Source organism: Durio zibethinus, chromosome 14 (assembly GCF_047325235.1).
Source record: "Durio zibethinus cultivar Kanyao isolate XHJ-2024 chromosome 14, ASM4732523v1, whole genome shotgun sequence".
Taxonomy (NCBI): Eukaryota; Viridiplantae; Streptophyta; class Magnoliopsida; order Malvales; family Malvaceae; genus Durio; species Durio zibethinus.
In genome coordinates this window covers 12,831,003-12,854,773 of record NC_143175.1, presented here as the reverse complement: position 1 = coordinate 12,854,773, position 23,771 = coordinate 12,831,003, and the positions used below count along the sequence as shown (strand labels likewise).

Sequence of the window (23,771 nt, the reverse complement as noted above, 5' to 3'; positions counted from 1 at the left end):
TCATGAATGCAACGAGGCTTTCAAAAACCCAAAAATGAGTCAAGCTATTTTGCTGAGTTGTACACAAACAGATTTATGAATGATCATTTTATTAAGAATATAAAAATGCAAGAGTTAGTTAGGAAAGAGTTTGATGCAGGGGTGAATATTAGCATGATGAAAAAGGCTAAAAAAGATGTGACTGATAAAGTTATTACCAATTATAAGGATGAGTTAAGACTTTTATAGGATTATGTTGATGTGATCAGAGAAACTAATGAAAGTAGCATAATGAAAATGCAAGTTCATAGGCCATTGCCAAGTTCTCCACCTATATTTGAAAGGTATTACATATGTTTTGGGTCACTTAAAAAAGGTTTAGAAAGTGGTTGTAGGCCATTTTTAGGACTAGATGGTTGTTGGCTTAAAAGTTTGACAAAGGGTAAGTTGCTATATGCTATTGGTAGAGATGGAAACAATCGAATGTTACCAGTGGCTTGGGCGTTGGTGGAAGTGTAATGCATAGCTTCATGGAAATGGTTCCTTGATTTGTTGAAATCATACCTGGTATCTTTGGGAAATGGTATAAGACGGACAATCATGACAGATCAACAAAGGGTAAATATTTTATGCAGATTTAAATTAAATTATGTACTAAAATGGTATAGGATGGACAATCATGACAGATCAACAAAAGGTAAATATTTTATACAGATTTAAATTAAATTATGTACTGAATACTTTAACTCATTATTAATTATTTTTAGTTGTATTGAATTGTTGAAATCAAATTAAATTATGTACTGAATACTTAAGTAATTAAATAGTGCAAGGACTTGATAATGTAATTGTAGAATTACTTCCAGATGCTGAATATAGATTCTATGCTAGGCATGTATATGTTAATTAGGCTAAAAAGAGACATAGGGCTGAAAAGATGAAAAGGGTTTTTTGGACAATTGTTAAGTCTTCAACAGTCAAACAATTTGAAAAAAACATGAAGAAATTATAGGAAAAAAATAAGACTATGGCATAATAAGAGCCTCACATCAATAATAATGTAGAGCCTTCTTCAACACAGATTCTAGATATGAGTTAGTTGACAACAACTTATATGAAGCATTAAATGGGACATTGCTAGATGTAAGAAAAAAAATAGTGATTTCCTTATTTAAAGACATAAAAAGGTCTCGGATGGTAAAAATTAAGAAGACAAAGAAAAAATACTCTAGGTGGAGAGGTGTGATTGGTTTTGACAATGTAAAAGTGAGAAAAAAATACAACTATAGCATCACAATGTGTAGTTGCATTAATAGAGATGGTGGATATGAAATAGATATGGGTATAGATCGGTTCATTGTCCAACTTGATGAGAAAACATGTAGTTATAGAATGTATCAATTTTTTGGCATTCCATGTGCACATGCCATATGTGCAATTAGAGATCTAGGTGAAAATATTGAAGATTTTATGTCTAGTTAGTATCATAAGGAGGTATATCTACAATCTTATAGTAATTCTTTACAACCTATGCCTGGGAGAAAGGATTGTGCCAAACCAAGGATAAAAAATAATATTCTGCCCCCAGAATTCAGAAAGATGCCAGGGAAGCCCAAACCAGTAGAAGAAAGGATCATGATAAGCCTAAGAAAAAGAAGCCCAATAATTCAATAAATTTATCCAGGAAAAGCATGATAATGACATGTAAACTATGTCATCAACCAGGCCACAACAAAACAGGCTAATTAGGTAATTTCATTCTATTTTGTTTTTATTTATTATTATAGACATTATACTATTGTGGATCCTCTCTTGTTAAAGTACCCTAACCCATTAATTCAACTTTATTATTTTGTCTACGATAACAAGATTATCATATGCTCAGATCTAAAAACCAGAACATAGACCAAAGTACATTAAGTACAGTAGATCATATTAAAGCTGCACATGGTCCAAACAACCATGCTACTACTTCAACTACTATTTATGGTGCTTTTACATCAACTTTTGCTTCTGCATCCAAATTTGGTTACACATCTACATCCACTTCAGTTAATATCAATGGTTTTTTATCTGCAACTGCATCTACAACTATATCTGCACAAACCTTAAATTCAATTTCAAATCTAGCTTCAACAAATCCAGTTTCCATTCTAGTTTCAACTCCAGCTTTAAATCCATTTTCCATTTTAGTTTCAACAAAAGTTTCAAATCCAATCAATGTTGTTGCTTCTGTTACCATTGAAAATGCAAAACTGAAGTCTAAAAGACCAACAATATCTACTAGGAGATGTTTTGCAAATGAGGATAGGAGATGTTATAAGATGACTGGTGGAAAAATAAATCCCTTATCAAAGTTTAACTCTTCTAAAACAACCATTGGAAAGAGAGTAATATCAACAAACAACATTGGAAGTCACAATGATAAACAAACTATTGGATCTACCATTAGAAGCAAGATAAAAGTTTTACAATGTTAAGGATTATATACAAACTTAGAAACAATGAGGCAAATCTTAAATGTGAATGATTCTTTACCAAACATATATATTTTTTATTTTATTTCCATAAATATCACCTATTATAACTTGATAAATGTTATTCAATAGCATGGATTAAAAAGTGAGAATGTGATAGCAGTTGGGACAAGCAAAGGCAAGAAGAAGGTTGTTGAAGATGTAATTGGTACTTAAGAAAGTCAAGTTCTTGCTTCTAAAAGAAATAAGGAAAACAAAAAATCTAAGAAGTTGATATTATGTTTTGTTGACTATTGCTGCTAGCCGTTGATTTTAATTATTTTTTTTCTTATTAATGTTGTAAGAACACTTTCTATTAAGCGTTTTGTTGGTTGAATGTTTTAGGTATTTAACGTTGTGTAAGAACATTTTTTGTTGACATTCATCAAATTACTTTTTTATAAGATTGCCTCTATTAGTAGATTGCCTCGATTACTTTCTAGTTACATATTGCAAGTTGAATATATTGCACTAAACCACATTTTCTTGGCTAATAACATGAAGTAATAGAATTCACAACTAATAATATTGATTCAATTGCTATTGATATAATAAGAGGTTTAACAAACATTTACAAACCATCATAACAATCCTAACCCACTATCAAGGATATAAGTTAAGTTTCTAGAATTTTTTTGACATTGAAAAAGATTACACAAACCAAAAGTATAAAAAAGAATGAGATAAGCCAAATTATTTTCTAATTGCCATCTCTACCATATCCATCACTCGTAGTTTTATTGCCTTTTTTTAATTTCAACGTCAGAAAACTAACTTTTCTCCTTAACTGCATATTCTCCGCAATAATATCAGCTCCACCAACATTTTCCTTCCACTTTGAAACTTCATATTTCAAACTTTGAACATTACTATATAAAAAATTTTCTCTTTTTGTTTCAGCTCCAGAATAATCTCTTTTGATATTTCAAAAATTTTAAGATCATGCCATAAATGAAATCCACAAACAGTGCCCTATAATCACACCAAAGAAATATCAGCAAATAAATTCCAACAAAAGCAACAAAGAAATACCATTAAATTTATCAACCTATAATCACACCAAAAAAATATTAGAAAAAAAATATTAGCAAAAATACCAAAGAAATATCAGTAAATTTATTGCATAATGTGGGTATATATAAAGTCTTCTACTAGGATTGTTATTCAACCATGAAGTCCACCTAGCTACCTTCATATTACAGTGATAGAAAATGGGTTCTCTTTCATAGTCCTATTCTATAGGGTAACTAGCTAAAATTAACTTATACATATTTATATCATAAAACCCTCTTCTAGAAACCTTACAATCTTAATATTTTGAAAACGAAATTCAAATAAATTAGAGCATAAGAAAAACTCAAATTTTATACCATCTTTGAATTTACGCTGTTAGATGAACTGATACTTAAAAAAGATATTGTATTTAGATGTTATTTCAACATAAAATTTTTCTCATTTTATGGTGAAAAACCAAAAAAAACAAGGAAAAAGCCTTAAATTGAAGCTATCTTACATTATTATGATAGAAAAGATGTAGAAGAACACAAAAAAAAGCTTAAAAAAAGACAAAATCTTAGCTAGGCTATTGTTACATGTGAATAAGTTAATTCCACATCATATTCCATGTCATGTTTGTCTATGATGGCTTTTACATGTTGGCAATTTAACGGCTCGTAATATGCAAATTCTTTTTATCATTGAAATAAATTCTATATTGTTATAAATCGATAACATTTGATCCTTATTTGTATGAATTAAAATGTTTAGTCTTGAATCGAGCAATCACCCAAACATTTTATCCTAATTTGAGCATTTAGCCATTTTTCTCCTCTTTCTTATACCTTTCTCTCACAATGCTCTTCCACATACCTTAGTTTCCCACATTAATAGTAGAAGCTTGGCAATCGTTCATAGCTTAATCTCTTTTAAGTTTCCTTAGAATTTCCATCTGTTATGATCCATGCAGCCCTTCAGAAAGGCTTTGTTACATCTATTTCTATCCTCATATGTAAGAACCTTAACCACTCTCCCCAATCAAGTTTGGCATCAATTGCTTTAAGGTCCTCTATTTTCCATCCAATTTTTTCTGTGTTGTTGTGATTCCTCATACCCTATGGTAATTTATAAACACAAACCTAAAACATTACTTTGTTAAAATTGTAATTTTTTTGTCTCAGTTTCTCGTCATATTCTTTGAACAATATGATCTGCTTATCAAATGACCACATTGACTCATCTAGCACCATATTCTTATCCATCACAGTACAAACTTGATTAGAAAACTATTGCCCTTCAAATCCATAATCTCTACTTGTTTAGCCAGTCTCTAGATAATCTTCAGCGTCCCTTTCATTGCTTCTTTATTTAACACCCTATTTGTGAAGAGTGTAGCTACTAGCCAGGCTCTTCCTTCCTCATTTCCATTACCTTCACTACCCATGTTTGTAACTATATTGTCATTCTCCTCGTTTGTCAGTTTCAAACTCTTCTACAGAGTTTCATGTATTTCAACCATTTTTTATAATCTACCCTAACCTTCACTCGAAAAAGCACACAAAAAGGCCAACACTAACTATACTCACTGGGGCTAAGATTAAGTAACCTTTAAGGATGACCCAAAATGGAAAACCTAAGGCAATAAATTCATTTGTGACAAGACAAGACTTATTACCTCCCATAGAGAAAACCTTAAGAAGACTCATTTAGTTTTTGGTTATATTTTCTACAATTACTTCTATTTTGTCAAATAGATGTGTTGTTTAATCTTCTATATCAAGGTAAAAACTGATCAAATGATGATTAGGGCTACCACACATACAACTTTAAATCAATTATAAAAAAAGAAAAATATGCCTCATTTATATTTAAAGATGTACTACTAATACTATATAGTAATTAATGTCATAGATGTGGGATTTATTAATCACCATTTAACATTCCTCATCATGTAGAGATCATAAACTTATCTTGTCCTATGTATTTCTCATATAAGGATAATAAGTGATGGCATGAACTTCATACAATATAACACATCTACGATGGCCTATGATGAGGAAGAGAATAAATGATATTATAATCTACTTTTATACATTTTTTATATAAAGAAACTAAGATAATCCACGTTAAAAATGAAAAATAAAAATTAATCTAAGATAATCGAAAAAATAATCCAAATAATCCATAAAATTTAAGAACTAAAAATTAATGGTTAAATTATGCCAAAGATCCATGTACTATACAAAATTTTAGAATTTAATCTCTCTACTTTAATTCATAGAAATTTAGTCTTTTTACTATTTTGACTTAACAATCTCATTCCAATTATAAACGGTGTCAATTTGTCACCATTAAAATCAATGACATGGATTTTCACCCACTGAAGTGTACGTTGACTAGGCTTTTGTGGCTGCTTAAAAAGGTTCATGATGCTGACATGTAAAAAATAATACCACATGGCAAAAAAATTTCTAAGATTTTTTCATAATTTCTATTAACAAAAAATAAAACTTTTTTCTTCTTAATTAAGATTAAAAAAAACCCCACAATCATAAATCCAAATTTAATTAAAACTCCAAATCCATAACCCCATTTCCTAACCAATTGAATCCCAAATCCCTAACACCATTTCCTAGTCTGTTGAAATCTCAAACCCTAACCCAATAATAGCATCAAACCTTAAGTTAAAACCCTCAGAGTTGTTGATTGTAAACGAGAAAAGTTTTGATAGCATCGATTGAAACGAAGAAGGTTTTGAGAGATAGAGATTGTTCGAATGAATGTCGTCTTTTGTATTTGGGATTGGATTTAACTCATATGAAACATCTGCAAAGGTTAGATGATTTCATTTGTTTAACGTGATTAATGAAATTTGGTTTAACTTGTTTTGGATTGGGATTGGATTTGAAAAGAATTATTTTTTGATTATGGATATGTGAAATCTTTAGAGGATGTTTGATTTGTGAAATCATAGATTTTAAGAGAGAAAGTGATTTTAGAGAAAGCACATGGAGATGATCCTTACCCTCCCTCCATGACCCTCAACCTCCTCCTAGTTAATGATAAAAAAAAAAAAAAAATTGAGCTAGTTAAACCAAATTTATTCATTATTTTATTGTTTATGAAAAATTTTTTTCCAAGCTTACCAGAATTATTTAGCAACCCTATTTTCCTTCTTATGTCAAAAAATAATGAAAACATGATTCAAATGTATTTGAACCTATAATTCTGTAAAGAGCAAAGAAACAAGCCCTAATACAGCACGAAGCAAACTGAAACTGATGCCAGTAGGCTCGCTCCACTTTTGGCGACGTGAATTATAATTAATCATTTTTTTAAGAATAATTAATTAAATAGTTAAATATTCTTGATTATCTCTCTTAATATACTAATGGATTCCTGAGTTGATTTTATGGTAATTCAAACACTCTGCTATGTACTTGAATGGACCCCAACTGAAAACTTCTGTTTTCTCCTTGCCTCTCTCATTCTTCAAAAATACACTACTACCCTTTTGATAGGATAAATTCCACCTTGTTTTAAATAAATTTCGATGCCGGTTGTGATCATAATCCAAAACACCAGGTGATGAATTCAGGATGAGCATCGGCCAACGGTGCAGGAAGCGTGCCCACTTGCATATTGAATGTTTAAAAAAAAAAAAAAAAAACATTTCTTTTTTTTGGCCACATATTTTTTTTTTTTTGCTTCTGATTGCTTTAGATAATTGATACTTATCTAATTCCATGTTCAAACCATAACAGTTTACTAAACAAATTTTAATTCTTAAGTGTATAATTGAAAATTTTGGAGTCATAAAAGGTTGCTTTGCACTCCTATCATTAAAAAAGTTTAATAATAACAAATTAAAATTTATCTCAATTAATTTATATAATCACAAATAATATTCAATAAATTAAAATTTTAAATACCAACACTTAAAAAAAAATATTTATCTCATACTGCAATATCATATGTACGAAAAAAGTCTGGCTATAAGACAAGGTAGGCCTTGAATTATTGTCATTATTAAAAGAAAAAAAAAAGATAAAGATAAAGATAAAGATAAAGAGACGAGATGTTGACCTTGATATATGTTAATCACTACCATGTTCCAGAGGGGTTATACAATAATGGACTACAATAATGGCAGCAATTAATTAGATAATGGATCCGTTCTGAAGAAATATCTTTCTTTAATTTGTGTGATCCGCTATATAATATACTAAAAAAATAAGCCGGTCACGTTCGGTTTATAAAATGTTTTTTTATTTTTATGAAATATAAATTTTTATTTTTTAATTTATTATTAAATTAAAAAATTAAATATTTTTAGTATTTTGTTCTTTTTTATATTTTATTTTTTTGAAAAATATAATCTTTTCAAATAAAAAAACCAATACTCTAATTATATCACTTAATTACAATTGGACAGGTGTTCACTTTTATTTTAAATAAGGAAGACAATTTTAAAAAAATTGTATAAATTAAACCTAAATCTAATAATACATATATGATAATCTATCTTCCAATATAATATTTACTTATTATTAATATTGATCAATTATTAAATTCAAACTCATTTATCCATGAAATTAAAGGATACTAATATCATCACCCATTTAACTTAATTTCTTTAAAGAAAAAATCATTAATTTTACTATGATAGGAGGGGTATTATAATAGTTTTGGCCAATGTGGGAGAGCATTTTCATAATTATAGTTAGAGGGGTATTATAACAATTTAAACAATTATGATATAAGGGCATTTGAGTAATTATAATCGGAGGGATATTCTAGTAATTTTAGTTGATTATAGAGTAAGGGGTATTACAATCAATTTATATGTGTCATACAATTACAAGTATTTAGAAGGGTATTATAGTCATTCTTAGGGAAAGTACTTTCGTATTATTATATAGATGTTAAAATTTAATATGTAATTATGAAGCAATTAAAAGTATATTTCATAATTATGATAAAAGATTATTATAGTAATTTCGACCGAGTATAGTATTAAGGATTTTTTTGTAATTATGGTAAAAGATCATTATAGTAATTTTAACTAATTAAGGTAGGAAGGATTTTTTTCGTCATTATAATAGAAGTGGAAGTATACTTATTTTAGTTATTTATGAGAAAAAGTGCATTATAGTAATTTACATGATATAATTAAATAGATATAGAAAGGCATTTTTTAAATTTTGATAAGGGTGACATAAAATGCCATGTGTCAATGAATTATGAAATAATCAAATGGGTATTAATGTAATTTTGGTGGAGTATTTTTATAATTATGGTAAGAGGGATATTATAATAATTTTAAAAAATTATGGTATGAAGAATATTTTCATAATTATAGTAATAAGTGCATCATTTGCCAAATTATAGTAAGAGGGGCATCATCATAATTTCAACTAATTTATGATAAGAAGGATATTTCTGTATTATGATAAAATGATATTATAATAATTTGGGAGACGTGTCAACTCTTAATCAAAAAAATCATAGAGGTATTTTGATAATCTTAACAAGATTAGTAATTTAATACATAATTAATTTTTTATATTATGTTAAAATTTAATATATCTAATTTAATAAAAATATTATAAACATTTTCAAATAAAATTTCACTCAACAAATTTCTATAAAACGATGATAAAAATATTTTAGTAATTTAATATGTGATTAATTTTATATTATTATGTTAAAATTTAATATGTAAATTGAAGAAATATTATATTAATTTTCAAATTAAATGGTACATGTTAGCTTCTTATAAAGCAATCATAATGATTGATTAGTAATTATAGTAAGGGGCATTATAGTTATTTTAACCAATTTTGATACAAAGGCATTTTCCTAATTATGATAGGAAAACATTATTGCAATTTTGGTCAATCATGGTAATAGGGATAAATTTCTATAATTATAGTAGGAAGGATATTATAATAATTTTAACCAATTATAGGATAAAGAGTATTTTCATAAGTATGACATAAGAATATCACAATAATTTATCACTTACAAAAAGGATATTTTCGTTATTTAAAATATAAAAGGTATTAGAGTGATTTGATATTTATAAGAGGGGTTTTTTTGTCATTTAAGTAATGAGAGAACATTATAATAATGTTAGCCAATTATAATATAAGGGACATTTTCATAATTATGATATAAAGATATCATAGTATTTTGTCATTTACAAGAGGGGTATATTCATCATTTAAGACATAAAAGGCATATTGATATTTATATGAAAGGTATTTTTGTCATTTAAAAAAAATATATTTTTGTAATTATGATATAAAAATATCATAATAATTTGTAATTGTTACAAGAGAGGCATTTTCATCATTTAAACATAAATGGACATTATACTGATTTGATATTTATAAAGAAGATATTTTTATCATTTAAGAAAAGAGGGGTATTATAAAAGTTTATCATTTAAAAAAGGAGTATTTTTGTCATTTGCTATATAGGAGGGCATTGTCGTCTTTGAGGACAAGTATCAAACTGATGGAAAAACTTGGAAGGGTAAAATGGTAATTTTGGTGGGGTTTGCATTCATTGTAATAGATATGTTCTCATTTTTTTTTCTTAGAAAATTCTCACGTCATGCACATGCAGGACAAAACTCATTAGTTTTTGTCCCATGCGACTGAAGGACCTGTTCCTCCACAGATTTCCACTTTTGTCAGAAGAAATTTCATTCTCGTATAGCTTAAAATACCATTCGCCACTTATTCGTTTATGGAATAGGATAAAGACAGCATGACCCCACATCCAGCCTATTCTCCACTCAAAAGATTCTCGCTGATCTTTGATCAAGTCTGATTCCATCTTACCCTTCATCAAGTTATCCTAAATTAAATAGCATGTCCTGTCTTCCGATGAGAGTTTGGTCATTACACTGCCTTACTATGTCAAACTATTGTCACATTTAAATGTGTAATTATGCACAACAAGACAACAGACTAACAATTCCTCTAGCCAGAAAAACTCATCGTCGAATATGGCTTCAGCTATCACCGGAGTAAACGCACCACTCCTTCAGGAGAACAAGCCACCAGCAAAACATACATCGGTACCTGGTGCTGTGTTCAATGTGTCCACTAGCATTATTGGTGCTGGAATTATGTCAATCCCGGCAACTCTCAAGGTGCTAGGAGTAGTCCCAGCATTTCTGTTGATAGTGGTTATAGCTTGGCTGGCAGATGTCTCTGTTGAATATCTGATGAGGTATACACATGCTGGGAATTCAACCACTTATGCAGGTGTCATGAAGGAGTCGTTTGGGCGGGTGGGATCAATCCTGATGCAAATATGTGTCATGATAAACAATCTTGGTTGCTTGATCATTTATTTGATTATTATAGGTAAGTTCAGTTTGAGAGAACCGTAGCAATAAATCATGTTTTTGAAGGAAGAAAATGTATTATTCATGGTGTTGAAGCGTGTCGAGCTTAGCTAATTTTATTGAGGAATAGCTGTGAACCTATGGAAGTTCTGGATAAGTGTCATAAGCTTTTTGAATGGTCAAAGTTAGCTCTGCAGAATATGTATAAAGGGTCTAAAACTATTTGAATTGTTCAAGTTACCAAAGAACTTTTCACTTCCTTTACCTTAATAGGCTGATCAAATTCCTAATATGCGAAGTTAGATTTTACCTTAACAGGAAAGGATATGCAAGCACAAAAATTGGAATTTCCTGAATTTAGATTGTGATTTCTTAAAGCTTATGATGGAGATTTCATGCTTTAATCCAGTGTTTTTGCTGTCATTATAAATGTTCTGATCTTTAAAACTGTTTTTTTTTTTTTTTCAGGGGATGTTCTCTCAGGAAATCAACCTGAAGGATCAGTGCACTTGGGCGTTTTACAAGAATGGTTTGGCATTCACTGGTGGAACTCCCGTGCTTTTGCAATCCTCTTCATTGTTGTTTTCATTATGCTTCCATTGGTTTTGTTTAGGCGTGTAGGTGAGTTTTTCTCCGAAAGACGTTCCGTGTTTCCATATTCTCCGAGTAACTGTTTATGTTATGATATCGATTCAAATTTACCCGAATGTGCAGAATCATTGAGGTTCAGTTCAGCAATAGCAGTTTTTCTTGCTGTACTGTTTGTTGCCATCAGTTCAGTGATGGCAATTTATGCACTCTTCCAAGGGAAAACAGAAAGCCCGAGGCTGCTGCCCCACTTGGACAACAAAGCCTCATTTTTTGAACTCTTCACTGCTTTCCCAGTAATAGTAACAGCTTTCACATTTCATTTCAATGGTAAGCGCACTCTGGCTGTTTAGCATTCTTATAAGTGAATCGTTCCATGCTAGTTCTTTCATGACACATTAGGTAAGTAAGAAGCTCTTGTCCCAGACATTCTCATATATGTCTTTAATGTATGAATGCAGTTCATCCGATAGGTTTTGAAATGGACAAACCTTCAGATATGATGTCAGCGGTCCGAATTTCACTAATACTATGTGGTGCTATCTACTTTACAGTCGGGGTCTTTGGATACCTACTTTTTGGCGATTCGATCATGTCTGATATACTTGTTAATTTTGACCGAAATTCTGGTTCAGCACTCGGTTCTGTGCTCAATGACGTAGTTCGCTTAAGCTATATCCTTCACCTCATGCTAGTGTTTCCTCTCTTAAACTTCTCATTGAGGGCCAACATCGATGAATTCCTTTTTCCAAATTGTCCTATTCTGGCGAAAGACAACACCAGATTTATTTCCCTCACTCTTCTCCTGCTAGCCATCTGTTACTTGGCGGCGATAGCTATCCCTAACATATGGTATTTCTTTCAATTCATGGGATCAACCTCTGCAGTCAGCCTAGCCTTCATCTTCCCCGGTGCTATTGCTCTTAGGTATTCTCTCTATCTAAGAACTTTGGATGCATCTTTTCTATAACTTGAAGACATTGCTGATAAGTCTGTTCCTTTTCGTTTTCAATTACAGGGATGTTCATGGCATATCGACGGCAAGAGATAGGATTATGTCTGCATTAATGATTGTTTTGGCTGCTATAGCAAGCACGATAGCCATTTCCACCAACATATACAGCTTTTTCACCTGAAACAGGTCATGGCTTGCTTCCAGACCTTTTTTTCTAGAGGTGCTTGTATTCTAGTGCATCCTTCCTTTTCTCATTTGTTTCATCAATTAGAATATAGCAGCTTAAAATCATGTCTCTTCAAAATGTGCAAGCAATAAACATATCTCATGTTGATAAATGAATGGAGATAGATAATGAATTCATCTGCAAACAGATGTTAAAGTTATATTTCTCTCCGTATCATTTATCATATTATATGCTGGTTAATGCTCGTATATAGGTCTATCATTGCCACATCAAATTTGCTAATTTGGTGTCACAGATCGTTTTGAACAGTAATGACTTGCTCCTGTTTGTTTGCTTTTTAATTACCATTGAATATCCAAGGGGAGGGTGATTCCAACACTGAAAGAGGTAAAAATGGTGAGATCAAACTTAATTAATGTAATTTGTGAATTTTGTGTTGGTTACTTGCAGTCTTGTACTGAGTTTTGCTGTTACATACAATCATTTATTCATTCAACAAAGCCCAGCATCAACAAGTATAATAAATCTGATACCAACACAGAGATTGAGACTAAGGAATTGCTGCCAAAAAGGAAAGCAGAAACTGCACAAAAAATCTAACATATTTTAACTGTAATTCTAACTATGAAGGTTATCACTTCAATCATACAGGATGAAGAAGAAACAATTCACTTGCTCCAGATGATCAGTTTCCATGTTTAGATGAAAGATGGCATTCACACAGAAATGCAGGACCAGAACAGGTGGATCCCTTAAGGTCCCTGCTCCTGCTACACTCTCCAATGTTAATTTAACTGTTTAAATCAACCACATGACAAGTTATTAAGGTAATGAAAAAAGGCTGTAACGCCGGAAAAAAATTTTCATATTTCCTTAGGTTAATCCACTGAATTTTGTGATGTAAGCCTACAATGAAGTTACTTAAGTAAATATGAAAGAAACGGCATATTGGAAACAAAGCCGAAGGCACAAAGTGTGAGTTTTGAAATCTACGATCAACAAAAAGATGCACTAAAATTTTCATTTGCTCCTATGAAATAGGGATTGCTATCAATGCTAAGGTTAATTTCCCTAATTGGTCTTCAACTCCAAAATCAAAGAGTTAAAACTTCTCAAGACGAAATATCATATCTCAAATCTTGAAATCTTTTCAGTAAGTTTGATTTCTCTATCCCAATTTCGGCATCTTCGAAGGTGTTTGGAGTAGACTTTATAACTGAGATTGAAAGCTTTCACTGCTTCATCTGCAACAACAGAAAGTAAGTTAAAAAGTCAGAAAACAAAAAGGAAAAATAATTCTCGTTGAGTAGTGGCATCCTTGCTGTATTGCTTTTTAAGATCAAAAAGCAAAGGGCATAAAAAGTGCTGTTGGAACGTATGTGTAGCTAAACTGAAAGACTTGTGCCTAATATTCAAAATAATATTTGCATATCAAGAATTTGAAAACTACTCAAAGCAGGCAGGCCCTTTCATGTGAAAACTCTTAGTAATGCCAGGTAAAAGATGAGAACTGAATTAATTTTAAAAAGTAGATATCCTCAGGTCATGGAGAGGTAATTTTTTTTCTCATGGAGAGGTAATTTTTTTTCTTAGTATCCACTAGAATGCAGATGACTACCATCTATGTTACCAGACAAGGCAGAAAATCAAACCTCATCAGATAACTTAAATGACTAGGGAAAACTGTAAAGTGCACTAATTCCACGTTTAATCCAACCCAGAAAAAGTATGGAATGATTGACCACCATAGTCACAGAATAAGTTTCGGATATATATAAATCATATACCTTTTTAATTACAAGCCTTTTTTCCTCCACTTTTCTCCTTTTTTATGTCATACTTTTTTCTCACATTGTACTTCTATAACATAGTAACGGGCTAATAACCTCATAAACTTCTTTAGACACCTCAAGCATCTTGCATTTCTAATATTATTAACAGGGACAAGAAACAACAAATAGGCAGTTCTACTTGAGCTCAGTTAATAATTAGCTTTGATGCTTGCAAATATGCTTCAAACAAAAGTCTTGAAATGGAACCAGTATGGTATTCATAAGTAAAACAATGCAAATACATTTTCACCTGACTTCAACAGTGCACTAAGAGCTTTCATAGCTTCTTTCTGTGTGCGTTCATCTGTAGCAGATCCCAACATATTTAAGAGCTCTTGAGCCCCACCAATCTCCACTATCTTCATCCTTCTTTGATCTATGCTAAAAAATGGAAGCAGAGAGTTATTCGTATTAATGATGTCAGCAAACCATCTTTACTCAACAGCCTTGCTGCAGGGTCATGCACCATTGTTGTTAGCTACTCTAGTTTAGAATTAAGAAAAACAATATATAGGATTCACTTCTAATTACTATAGTCTTGAAGTTAAGCTCCACTTTCATAATCAGCACAAGGTAGGAGTAAAAGCAAAACTGCAAACTCTCACTGCAACAACTTACTGAATCTCTATATCACTGACCTAAATTGCTAAAAGCTTCAGAAAGAACTAAGGTTACAGAATCCTAGATTAATGTTACAAGATAGGACTGAGGAGGACAAGATCAAAGGAACATCCAACAGAAGCCATGAGAAGTCTATAACTCAGGAAAACAATCTTCTGGTCATGAGTGGAATCCTCATGTTCAACAAACATCTAGTATTCCCTCTCAGTATCATCCTACATGGGTTTCAGCAGACATCATTCAACAAAAATGTTTTGTTTCAGAAAAGAAATCTGATCGGCTATCATACAAAATAAGAGGTAAGAATAACTTTCATCAATAAATGCTTTATTCTTTGGGCATAATGCACGAAATTTTAAGAGCAGAACTCACATCAAAACAATAGAATGTATAAACATATCCCAAACTTGTCACAAAATTAATATTAGGGGAAAAGGAAATACCGTCGATAGCAAAACGGGCTAATCTAGATGCTCCCATTCTCTTAAACAAGGGATCCTTAACATGCAAAAGTGACACAGATTGGTGCATCAAATTATCTCCTGTAAAAGCAAAATTATAAACATTTTCTCTTTTTCAAGCAATTAATTGCAGAAGGCAGCCAATTTTCATGATAAGAGTGTTTCATAAACCAAATTTACATATCCAAAAATACCCACATAAGTTTAATAATTATCCGAAAGAATGATTCATTCATAAACCAGAATTGAGCTACCCATTTGGGCTAAATACCCAGAAAAGCAGTAAATTTTGAAGAACATAAGATTTGTTTCAAAAATAAGAAAATACCCATGTAGGGAAAGAATTGCTAAGCAACAAAAGTAGCAGCGCCAGCAAAGAACAGTTTCAGCAACCATCCTACTTTCCGCTCAGCTTCCTGTTCAAGATAGGCCTCATCTGCAACCAAAAGGAAAAGGCATTTAATTTGACCAAGCATTGAATACAAAACCTTTAAAAAAAAAAAAAAACAGAAAAAAGAGTAACCTTTTCCATTATATGATGAGAAATTTCGAGAGTGTACATTCCAAGGCTTTCTTTTGAACAAGAACTACAGAGAGAAAAAAAAATGGGGGAGGGGGGAGGGAAAGGGTGAACAAGAAAATTGGATGTGGAAATAGAAAAAAAAAAAAAAAAAGAAAAAGGATTAGGAAATTGAGCGGTGTACAGTGTTAAGCTGGGCTGCTAAGGAGCGCATCGTTCGAACTCAACTGCTGAAAATGAAAATAGCGTACTTTCTTTTTGTTGGGATGTTCGGTATCGGAGAGCAATGATTAGGTGTTCCGCCGTTTCGTAGTGTGACAATGCGTTGCTTTTGATGAAAGATGACACATTGCTTCAAAAGATTATGAATAGGCAGTGTTTTCCTGCTTTGAACCTTCTTTTCCCTAACGGGTAAAAAGTGTAGGGGAGGCCGGACAAGCGAAGGCAATGAATGAGGCAATTAGTTCTTTCCGAATTTATAGAAAGAAAAAAAATCGAACTAACTCAGCTCAAATGTTTACGCAGAGATTTTTATTTTTTTTTCTTAAGAGGTAACATCTGAATTAAAAATATTTTCTCTTATTTCCAGATTATCCTCTTTGAAAAAATTTTATATTAAGTAATTATCAATTTCTCTGAATGTGTCCAAAATTTTTGTTTTAGCTGTTAATCATTGGTACTTAGTAGTCATAATTTCAGGCATCAGTTAATGGGTTAAACGAAACAAATAAGAATCAGGTCAGAGAAGTCCGCAAGGAAGCAGACACCCAAGCCGATAACCAGAGACAGTAGTCAATAGATTTAGAACAAGGCACAGAATCGCAGAATATTGCTTGTTTTCTGAAAATTTAGCTCATTCAGCTAACTCAGAATAACTTAGAAATGACGCTCTTGTGACAAAATTTTGACTTTAGAATGATCATTATATTTATCCTTCAGGACATAACACTTTCTTTGGTCACAAAACGTAAATAGACAACAGAAAACAACTATATGTGAATTTAACTATCATAAAACACAGGATGGCGTTCCGAGATTGCAGATGGATCAGGCTTGGTTTCCATTAAGGGCATTTTTCTCGCACTTTGAGGGCATCATGTGAAATGTCTTCTGATTTCCCTCACCAAAAAATTGAACCGTCAAGATCCTTGGAAGCAAAACCTCTCTATTTCCTGTATTCCACAGGAACATCCACGAGTCATTCTCAAATGTGCAATTAAACATTACAAGAATGACTGGCAAAAAATATTTCTTCGAAAAAAATTGATGCCATCAAGGTAGATGTTAAATTTATCTGAGTAATTGAACCCTTCTTAGTTTTCCAAGTAAACTTGGATATCCTTGTTATTGTCCTTCCAACCACAGGTTTATTAGGAAATCCATTCCTGCTTGTGACAGATGCATGAGCATTTTAGAAAACAGTGCAAGTAGGATTCGTATAAAATACCATGTCACATAGGTTTCATGTCTCAGTCAAACACAAACTAAAGATTATCAAATTCAACTGACATTCCACTCTTGGCTGATGGGGGAATTAAATCCATCTCTTGCAAGAGTAGGACAACTTTTCATGCAGTACCCAAAAAACCGGGGAAACAGTTCATTTTTATTACTAAAAGCAAATTTCGAAATTAAATAGATTATTAAAAACATGAGCCTTAAGCTTGCATAGAGATCCAGTTAGTTCTTCAGATAACAGGACTTGAGGAGGAGCAGGCTGGAATCTGTAATTATGAAATACAGATCAATCAGCTGTCTGTTTCTAATTCCTTTATTTTTTTGCCAATGTTTCTAATTCCTTTAAATGTGGACAAAGTATAGCATTATCTGTCACATAACTCAATGCAGGAAGTGAAACAGAACATTAGGATGGAAAATATTTCAAAGACATCATAAAAGATTTTATTTTAGATATCAAAACAAGTGTGAAATTTGGTCATTGCCATTAAGATGAGAATCTAAACATATATTATCAATGATGCCAATATCAATTGGAAATAGATGACAAATGAGAAATTATTGTAAAAGCTCTTACATGTATTTTCCCAAGCGTGGTGGACAAGCCTTCAGTCTTTCTTGCTTAGCTATGACCCTTCAAAGATGTTTCTTTTGCTTCTCCTCATCCTCTTTGGCTATTTCTTGTAAGATAGCTGGCAAGCTGCATCCAGAAGAACCAACAGATAATAAAAATATACTCCTTAATAAAATAAACGATAGGCAGAGAACAATGTTAAATATACGTGTCAATGTCTTTGGAAAGTTCCTCTGCTTTTTTAGCTTCTGCTTCTATTCTTTGCAGTTCTTTCCTTCTAGCTCTCTTATTCAACTCAACTCGAGTCACCCTCTTCATCTTGGAAGGCATGCAGCATGATAAAAAGCAGAATTAATACATAGATCAAGAGTTCAAAATAATAGAAAAAAGATGAACTTTTCAAGTTTAATTTGTCTACTCACAGTACATTCAAATCTGCAAGTTTCCAGTATAGCCTTCAAAAACCAATACTTTTCCTGAAAGGCAAAATAATATAACAAACAGATAGCAATCCAATAATAGCAGTGAACAAGATATTAAAATTAACCAACCTTTTCTCAGTTGCAGGATCCTCATTCTCACTCAAATTTTCCTCATTCTCACTCAAAATTTCCTCATTCATACAATCATCACTTCCATCATCTGCCGCCATAAAGTATTTCTAACAAAAACAATAGTTTTGTTAATATTTCTAGAAATGAATTTCAAACTAAAATGTAATATGAATTCATAACCATCATTTATTTGTGTCAAACATCGCATGTAAGAAGAATAAATCAGAGATGAATAGAACAATAGACACTCACATCGTCTTCGTCAATCACTTCAACCACAACAGTTAATGGAACTGGCTGAGGTCCCAACTCATTCTTGTAGACCCTTTGCATTTGTTCTGCAAAAGCTTGAATCCTGGATTGGGATAGAAGAAATATACAATATGTCACCTCATACAGAGTAGAGCAAACAATGAGACAGACAATATACACAATTACGTGTTCCAAAAAATTCACCTAATGACTTTCAAATGAGGGATTGTATGAACACCCTGGAGCTCAACTTCTACAGCAGGAATACTCAAATGTTTAGACACCTGTCCAGCTTTGCCACTATGTTGACCTGAAGAAAAATATCACATTTAGTATGTAATCCAAAAAAAAAAAAAAAAAAACTCATGGCAAAGGAAGATAAAAATTCAAACTTATCAGACCTTCATTTCCCCATATGGAAGCCATGCTAGAATCAGGGGCAGAGTCATTCTATATCAAGACAAATGAAAATCTCCGTTTAAAAAAAAAAAATCAACAAAGTTCAGCATTACTTCAACTATTTCTCACCTTGGGAACATCTTGAACTACAAAATCTGTAGCCTTCAAAGCCTCCTTTTTCTTCTTAGAATTCTTCTGCTTTTAAGATGGAACTGCTTCAACAAAAGAGTTTTTCTTCAACACACTATCCACTTGCAATACCTTTTCTCTTTTCTTCTCAATCTTCCTCTCCACAGAAAAATCCGGTAAAACAAGAAAAAAAAAAAACCTATTTCAGGGAACTAAATTTAGATTAAGAAAAAAAAAAGACATTTTTGTCGATGAGGAAGAGGGATTCAGTAGGAGCAGAAGTAAGAGAACATGCAGACAGAGCATCTTTCATGGATTTCTCAAAGTAATCATCGATGTATTCCGTGCTTATGTTGGCTTTCCATGCTTTTTTCCCTTTTCTTGAGGATTTTGCCTTCTTTCCCATCTCCTTTTTCTTTTCTTTTTTTTTTTCGTGCTTCGCTGCTAGCCTGCTATGCAGTGTCCAACGAAGGAGAGACAAAAGAAAGGATTTTGCGAAAGACAGGTTTTTCTATTTAAAACGACGTCGATTAATTACCCGATTTATCATCTTTAGACCGGGCCAAATTTAAAATAATCATCTACATAAGCCCATAATGGAATCTAGCTCAAGTATTAGCCCAAATGAAAAAACCACCCACAGCATATCACAGACCAAGAAATAGTCCAACGTCGTCGATTTCAAGACTGTAATTTCTTTTCTTCAACAATCTGTCAACTGCGAAAAAACCCTAAACCCTAGAAAACAAAAACCCCTGCAAAATCTGAAGTGGCAGTCACTCTTGTACTATCTTATTAAATTACAATGTTGAGAAGAAACATAAGATTGAGGAGAGAGTATTTGTACAGGAAGAGCTTGGAAGGCAAAGAGCGCTTGCTTTATGAGAAGAAACGGAAGATCAAAGAAGCCCTTGATGGTACTATTAAATTTTCTTTTTTTTATAATCATTTAATTTTAATTTTCAATTTTTTTTTTTTTTTGGTTTGGCTGTAGAGGGAAAACCAATTCCAACTGAGCTCCGGAATGAGGAGACCGCGCTTCGCCAAGAAATTGACCTTGAAGATGACTACACTGCCGGTATGTTTTTTTTTTTTTTTTAATTTGGGTATTTTTGGTTTTTCTCGGAGCCAAAGAAAAGAACTTTTTTTCATATTGGTTATATTTTGTATTTTTGTTTTTGGCATTGTTGGGGATTCGTGCTGATATATGACTGCTTAAAAATGCTGGATTTTTAGTTCCCAAAACTCATATTGATGATGAGTATGCAAATGCAACCCAACGAGATCCTAAGATTTTGCTGACAACATCTCGGGATCCAAGTGCTCCTCTTGTACAGTTTGTTAAGGTGGTTCTGTCGATTTTGTTGATAAATAACATTTGTTGCCCGATGTTATTTATGCAAATTTGATCACAAATTCTAATTCATATGGCACGGTTTCTTGCAGGAATTGAAGTTTGTCTTTCCTAATGCAGAGCGGATGAATCGTGGTGGCCAGGTTGGTGCATTTTTTATGGATATGCCATCTTACTTAAGTTCCTATTAGTTGTCTTATTGTTATGATGCATGTGCTGAATGGCTGGTAAGTCTTTATTTTACTTCTCTTATCTTGAGGATCTAATATATGTGTAAATACTATCAGTTGTGGCACCGTTTTTATTATGCATTCATTGGCTAAATTGCTAGTTCAGTGTTTAGGATTATTTATTTTATTAATTGACGTTAAAGTTGTATCCTATATACATAGAATTAATAAGCTGATCATTCCATTTAGTCAATCTTTTCTTCGAACCGTTTCACCATTACACTTCTTTATGCAATTTTCTCATGACAAGCTTTTTAAGCTGGTCTTTTGTCCAGAATGGTAATTGATTTGCCACTTTCACCTTTTAAATAGAACCACTGTTTAATGCTTTTTTAGTCTTCTACTTTCACTGTCCTTGAAGTGTTTTTAGAAAATATTTTATACTGATGGTAAGCAAAATATTAATATTTGGCACTTCTTTGACAAAGTTCTCCTAAAGAGGCCATCTGCTAGGTCTGTTTCCTCAGTTATGCTAGTCATGATCATTATAACAAACGCTGACAACCTTATTTCATATTATAAAATTATTAATTTATTTTGGCATCAAACTTTTCTAGTGAAAATTAGAAAGTGATTTTCTATTCCCTTTTCCTTTTTTTTTTTTGCAGGTTATATCTGAAATTATTGAGAGTTGCCGCGCACATGAGTTTACAGATGTTATTTTGGTTCATGAACATCGTGGTGTACCAGATGGTTTGATCATAAGTCATCTACCTTTTGGTCCCACAGCATACTTTGGACTACTCAATGTGGCAAGTATTTGACGAGTCCTTTAGACTGCACAGTCCTTTACTTTGTCTTCTGTTTCCATGCTTGTTTTCTTAATTTAATGTTTTCCTATAGGTTACAAGACATGACATTAAGGACAAGAAAGCCATTGGAACAATGCCGGAGGCTTACCCACATTTGATTCTTGACAATTTTAAAACCAAGGTATTCTTATTGCTTTACCTGTATATTTTAAGAAGCATACCATGCAATTGGGTACAATTTATATATGTGCATACTTGATTTTTTTTTTTTTTTTGGGTTGTGCTTTTAATGATTTTACATATATGCCACTTATGTGTAATAGATGGTTGAGTAACAAAGACTGTTTTGTGCTTAAATTTCCTTAATGGAGTTTCATGTATCTATTATATGTTTGTGCAGATTGGCACATAAAGTATAAAGACACATTTATAACTGATGAAATTCTGTAGGTAGCCTTGAGCAAAAAAAAAAAAAAAAACAAGAGTCTGTTAGCATCACATCTTTCAAAATGTAGTTGGATCCTGTAATTTGGTAGAATGCTGCTGAACGTGATTACATTCACTATCAGTTAATTATGTTAGAAATTTTCTTGTATGGAGCAAAGCAATTTTTCTCTTTTTGCTTCCCCATTTCAGTGTTTAATAATAATTCTTTTCCGTTTCTCCAAGAGTAACATTTTATGTTGCTAACATTCTTTTTCTTTATTTTGGCAGCTGGGTGAAAGGACAGCAAACATACTAAAACATCTATTCCCTGTGCCAAAGTCTGATACAAAACGAATTGTGACTTTTGCTAATCGGTCTGACTATATTTCATTCAGGTTGGTTCTCTTCTGTAGATTTTGATGGATTCTACGGTAAGGAACCACTGAACTTCATCATGCATAGTTTAGAACCTCTGGTCAATCACTCAAAATGTTGGATTGAGTCAACCTGTCAGTTGTGGATTTTCTGTTATCATGGTCATCTACAGTGGCCATCCAACGATGACAAACCACTTCATGGGACTAGGGACCGCTTATGTGAAGCTTACTCATCAAATGTGACCGGATGTCATTCTACTTGCATATTAATTATTGTTTTAAATGTAGATACACACCGTTTAGATTGCTTTGCTCACGCTTCAACGTTAATAAACATTCATCCTCACTTACTGATAGCATGTAAACATACAGGCATCATATTTATGAGAAACCTGGAGGTCCTAAATCAGTTGAGCTGAAGGAGATTGGTCCTAGGTTTGAATTGCGGCTTTATCAGGTAGCTATCATGCCATTTCAATAAACTACAAGACGTAGCTATTATTGGGTTCATCAAATCATTGAGTGCTCTATATTTGCTGTTTAAATTCAACTGACTATATTTGTTTCTTTTTTTGGCTTTGCACATATTGCAGGTAAAATTAGGAACAATGGACCAGAGTGAGGCCCAGATTGAATGGGTTATCAGACCTTACATGAACACAACCAGGAAACGCAACTTCATTGGGATTGACACAGATCCAGAAAACAAGAAAAAGAAACATTAAGCTTTCTTCCTTTTAATTTATTATATTCCTAGGATTTTAGTCCAAGAATGATTATGTTGTTTTATTCAGCCTTATTTTTTCTTTTAAAGGTTGTCTGAATTAGTATTAACGTTTCATGTCAAAATTATTTACAGAAACAGTTACTATGGATTAGAGAAACACTTTTGCCTTGTTGGAGACTGAAACCTCCCTATAGTCGAAAGGATGCTTTGCATTCTAATCTCAATGCAATGGGTTCTGGTAAGTCGTGTTTACGACTTTCCTTTTCTCTGTTCTTACAGGTCCAGTTTCCTATTGAGTTTCCTTTTTTTTTTTTTACAAGTCAACGTCCGATAGAAAAAATTCAAAAAGAAACTTGATAAATTTGGAATGAGGAGAAATGACAACAATAGTTTGTGGTACTTTAAATCAAGAGATCTTTTTAAGTTAATAGCAGAAGTTTTGAGATGATGAAAAATATGGGTGCCGCATATCTAAGTATGTTTTTTTGACGAATAACCGACACATTTACAACCATCAGCAG

General features: G+C 32.2%; 3 protein-coding genes and 1 pseudogene across 4 annotated transcripts; 2 read left to right on the top strand and 2 right to left on the bottom strand.

Moving 5' to 3' along the window:
- Positions 1 to 10,381: 10,381 nt before the first annotated feature.
- On the top strand, positions 10,382 to 12,892 carry LOC111293646 (amino acid transporter AVT6C-like). The gene is made up of 5 exons (XM_022886483.2): positions 10,382 to 10,873; positions 11,323 to 11,475; positions 11,569 to 11,772; positions 11,904 to 12,369; positions 12,461 to 12,892. The coding sequence occupies exons 1-5, from the start codon at positions 10,510 to 10,512 to the stop codon at positions 12,576 to 12,578; spliced, it is 1,305 nt and encodes a 434-aa protein (XP_022742218.2). The 5' UTR covers positions 10,382 to 10,509; the 3' UTR covers positions 12,579 to 12,892.
- A 520-nt stretch (positions 12,893 to 13,412) lies between these two features.
- Positions 13,413 to 17,406, bottom strand: LOC111293648 (uncharacterized; annotated as a pseudogene). The gene is made up of 7 exons (XR_016327546.1): positions 17,289 to 17,406; positions 16,203 to 17,190; positions 16,022 to 16,085; positions 15,827 to 15,934; positions 15,481 to 15,579; positions 14,667 to 14,792; positions 13,413 to 13,828 (listed from the first exon to the last, which is right to left on the bottom strand). The product of XR_016327546.1 is annotated as an uncharacterized LOC111293648 (transcript).
- A 49-nt stretch (positions 17,407 to 17,455) lies between these two features.
- Positions 17,456 to 19,876, bottom strand: LOC111294793 (ribosome biogenesis protein NOP53-like). Its single transcript, XM_089743566.1, has 8 exons — positions 19,385 to 19,876; positions 19,258 to 19,306; positions 19,061 to 19,166; positions 18,857 to 18,959; positions 18,602 to 18,711; positions 18,259 to 18,526; positions 18,054 to 18,176; positions 17,456 to 17,742 (listed from the first exon to the last, which is right to left on the bottom strand). Exons 2-6 carry the CDS (start codon positions 19,280 to 19,282, stop codon positions 18,508 to 18,510), a joined length of 363 nt encoding a protein of 120 aa, XP_089599692.1. The 5' UTR covers positions 19,283 to 19,306; positions 19,385 to 19,876; the 3' UTR covers positions 17,456 to 17,742; positions 18,054 to 18,176; positions 18,259 to 18,507.
- A 131-nt stretch (positions 19,877 to 20,007) lies between these two features.
- On the top strand, positions 20,008 to 23,526 carry LOC111293647 (uncharacterized). The gene is made up of 9 exons (XM_022886484.2): positions 20,008 to 20,301; positions 20,379 to 20,462; positions 20,621 to 20,730; positions 20,831 to 20,881; positions 21,577 to 21,720; positions 21,812 to 21,901; positions 22,435 to 22,541; positions 22,896 to 22,980; positions 23,117 to 23,526. Exons 1-9 carry the CDS (start codon positions 20,190 to 20,192, stop codon positions 23,246 to 23,248), a joined length of 915 nt encoding a protein of 304 aa, XP_022742219.2. The 5' UTR covers positions 20,008 to 20,189; the 3' UTR covers positions 23,249 to 23,526.
- Positions 23,527 to 23,771: the final 245 nt, after the last annotated feature.

What these genes read in the sequence shown, in the direction of transcription:
- LOC111293646 (XM_022886483.2), top strand. Translation starts at nt 10,510, where the DNA reads ATGGCTTCAGCTATCACCGGAGTAAACGCACCACTCCTTCAGGAGAAC. An exon ending in GGTTTTGTTTAGGCGTGTAG is followed by an intron (nt 11,476 to 11,568) that starts GTGAGTTTTTCT and finishes CCGAATGTGCAG; the next exon opens with AATCATTGAGGTTCAGTTCA. An exon ending in TTTCACATTTCATTTCAATG is followed by an intron (nt 11,773 to 11,903) that starts GTAAGCGCACTC and finishes GTATGAATGCAG; the next exon opens with TTCATCCGATAGGTTTTGAA.
- LOC111293647 (XM_022886484.2), top strand. Translation starts at nt 20,190, where the DNA reads ATGTTGAGAAGAAACATAAGATTGAGGAGAGAGTATTTGTACAGGAAG. An exon ending in GATCAAAGAAGCCCTTGATG is followed by an intron (nt 20,302 to 20,378) that starts GTACTATTAAAT and finishes GTTTGGCTGTAG; the next exon opens with AGGGAAAACCAATTCCAACT. An exon ending in TCTGACTATATTTCATTCAG is followed by an intron (nt 22,542 to 22,895) that starts GTTGGTTCTCTT and finishes GTAAACATACAG; the next exon opens with GCATCATATTTATGAGAAAC.
- LOC111294793 (XM_089743566.1), bottom strand. Translation starts at nt 19,282, where the DNA reads ATGGCTTCCATATGGGGAAATGAAG. An exon ending in CCTCATTTGAAAGTCATTAG is followed by an intron (nt 18,960 to 19,060) that starts GTGAATTTTTTG and finishes ATCCCAATCCAG; the next exon opens with GATTCAAGCTTTTGCAGAAC. An exon ending in AAGTGATTGACGAAGACGAT is followed by an intron (nt 18,712 to 18,856) that starts GTGAGTGTCTAT and finishes TGTTTTTGTTAG; the next exon opens with AAATACTTTATGGCGGCAGA.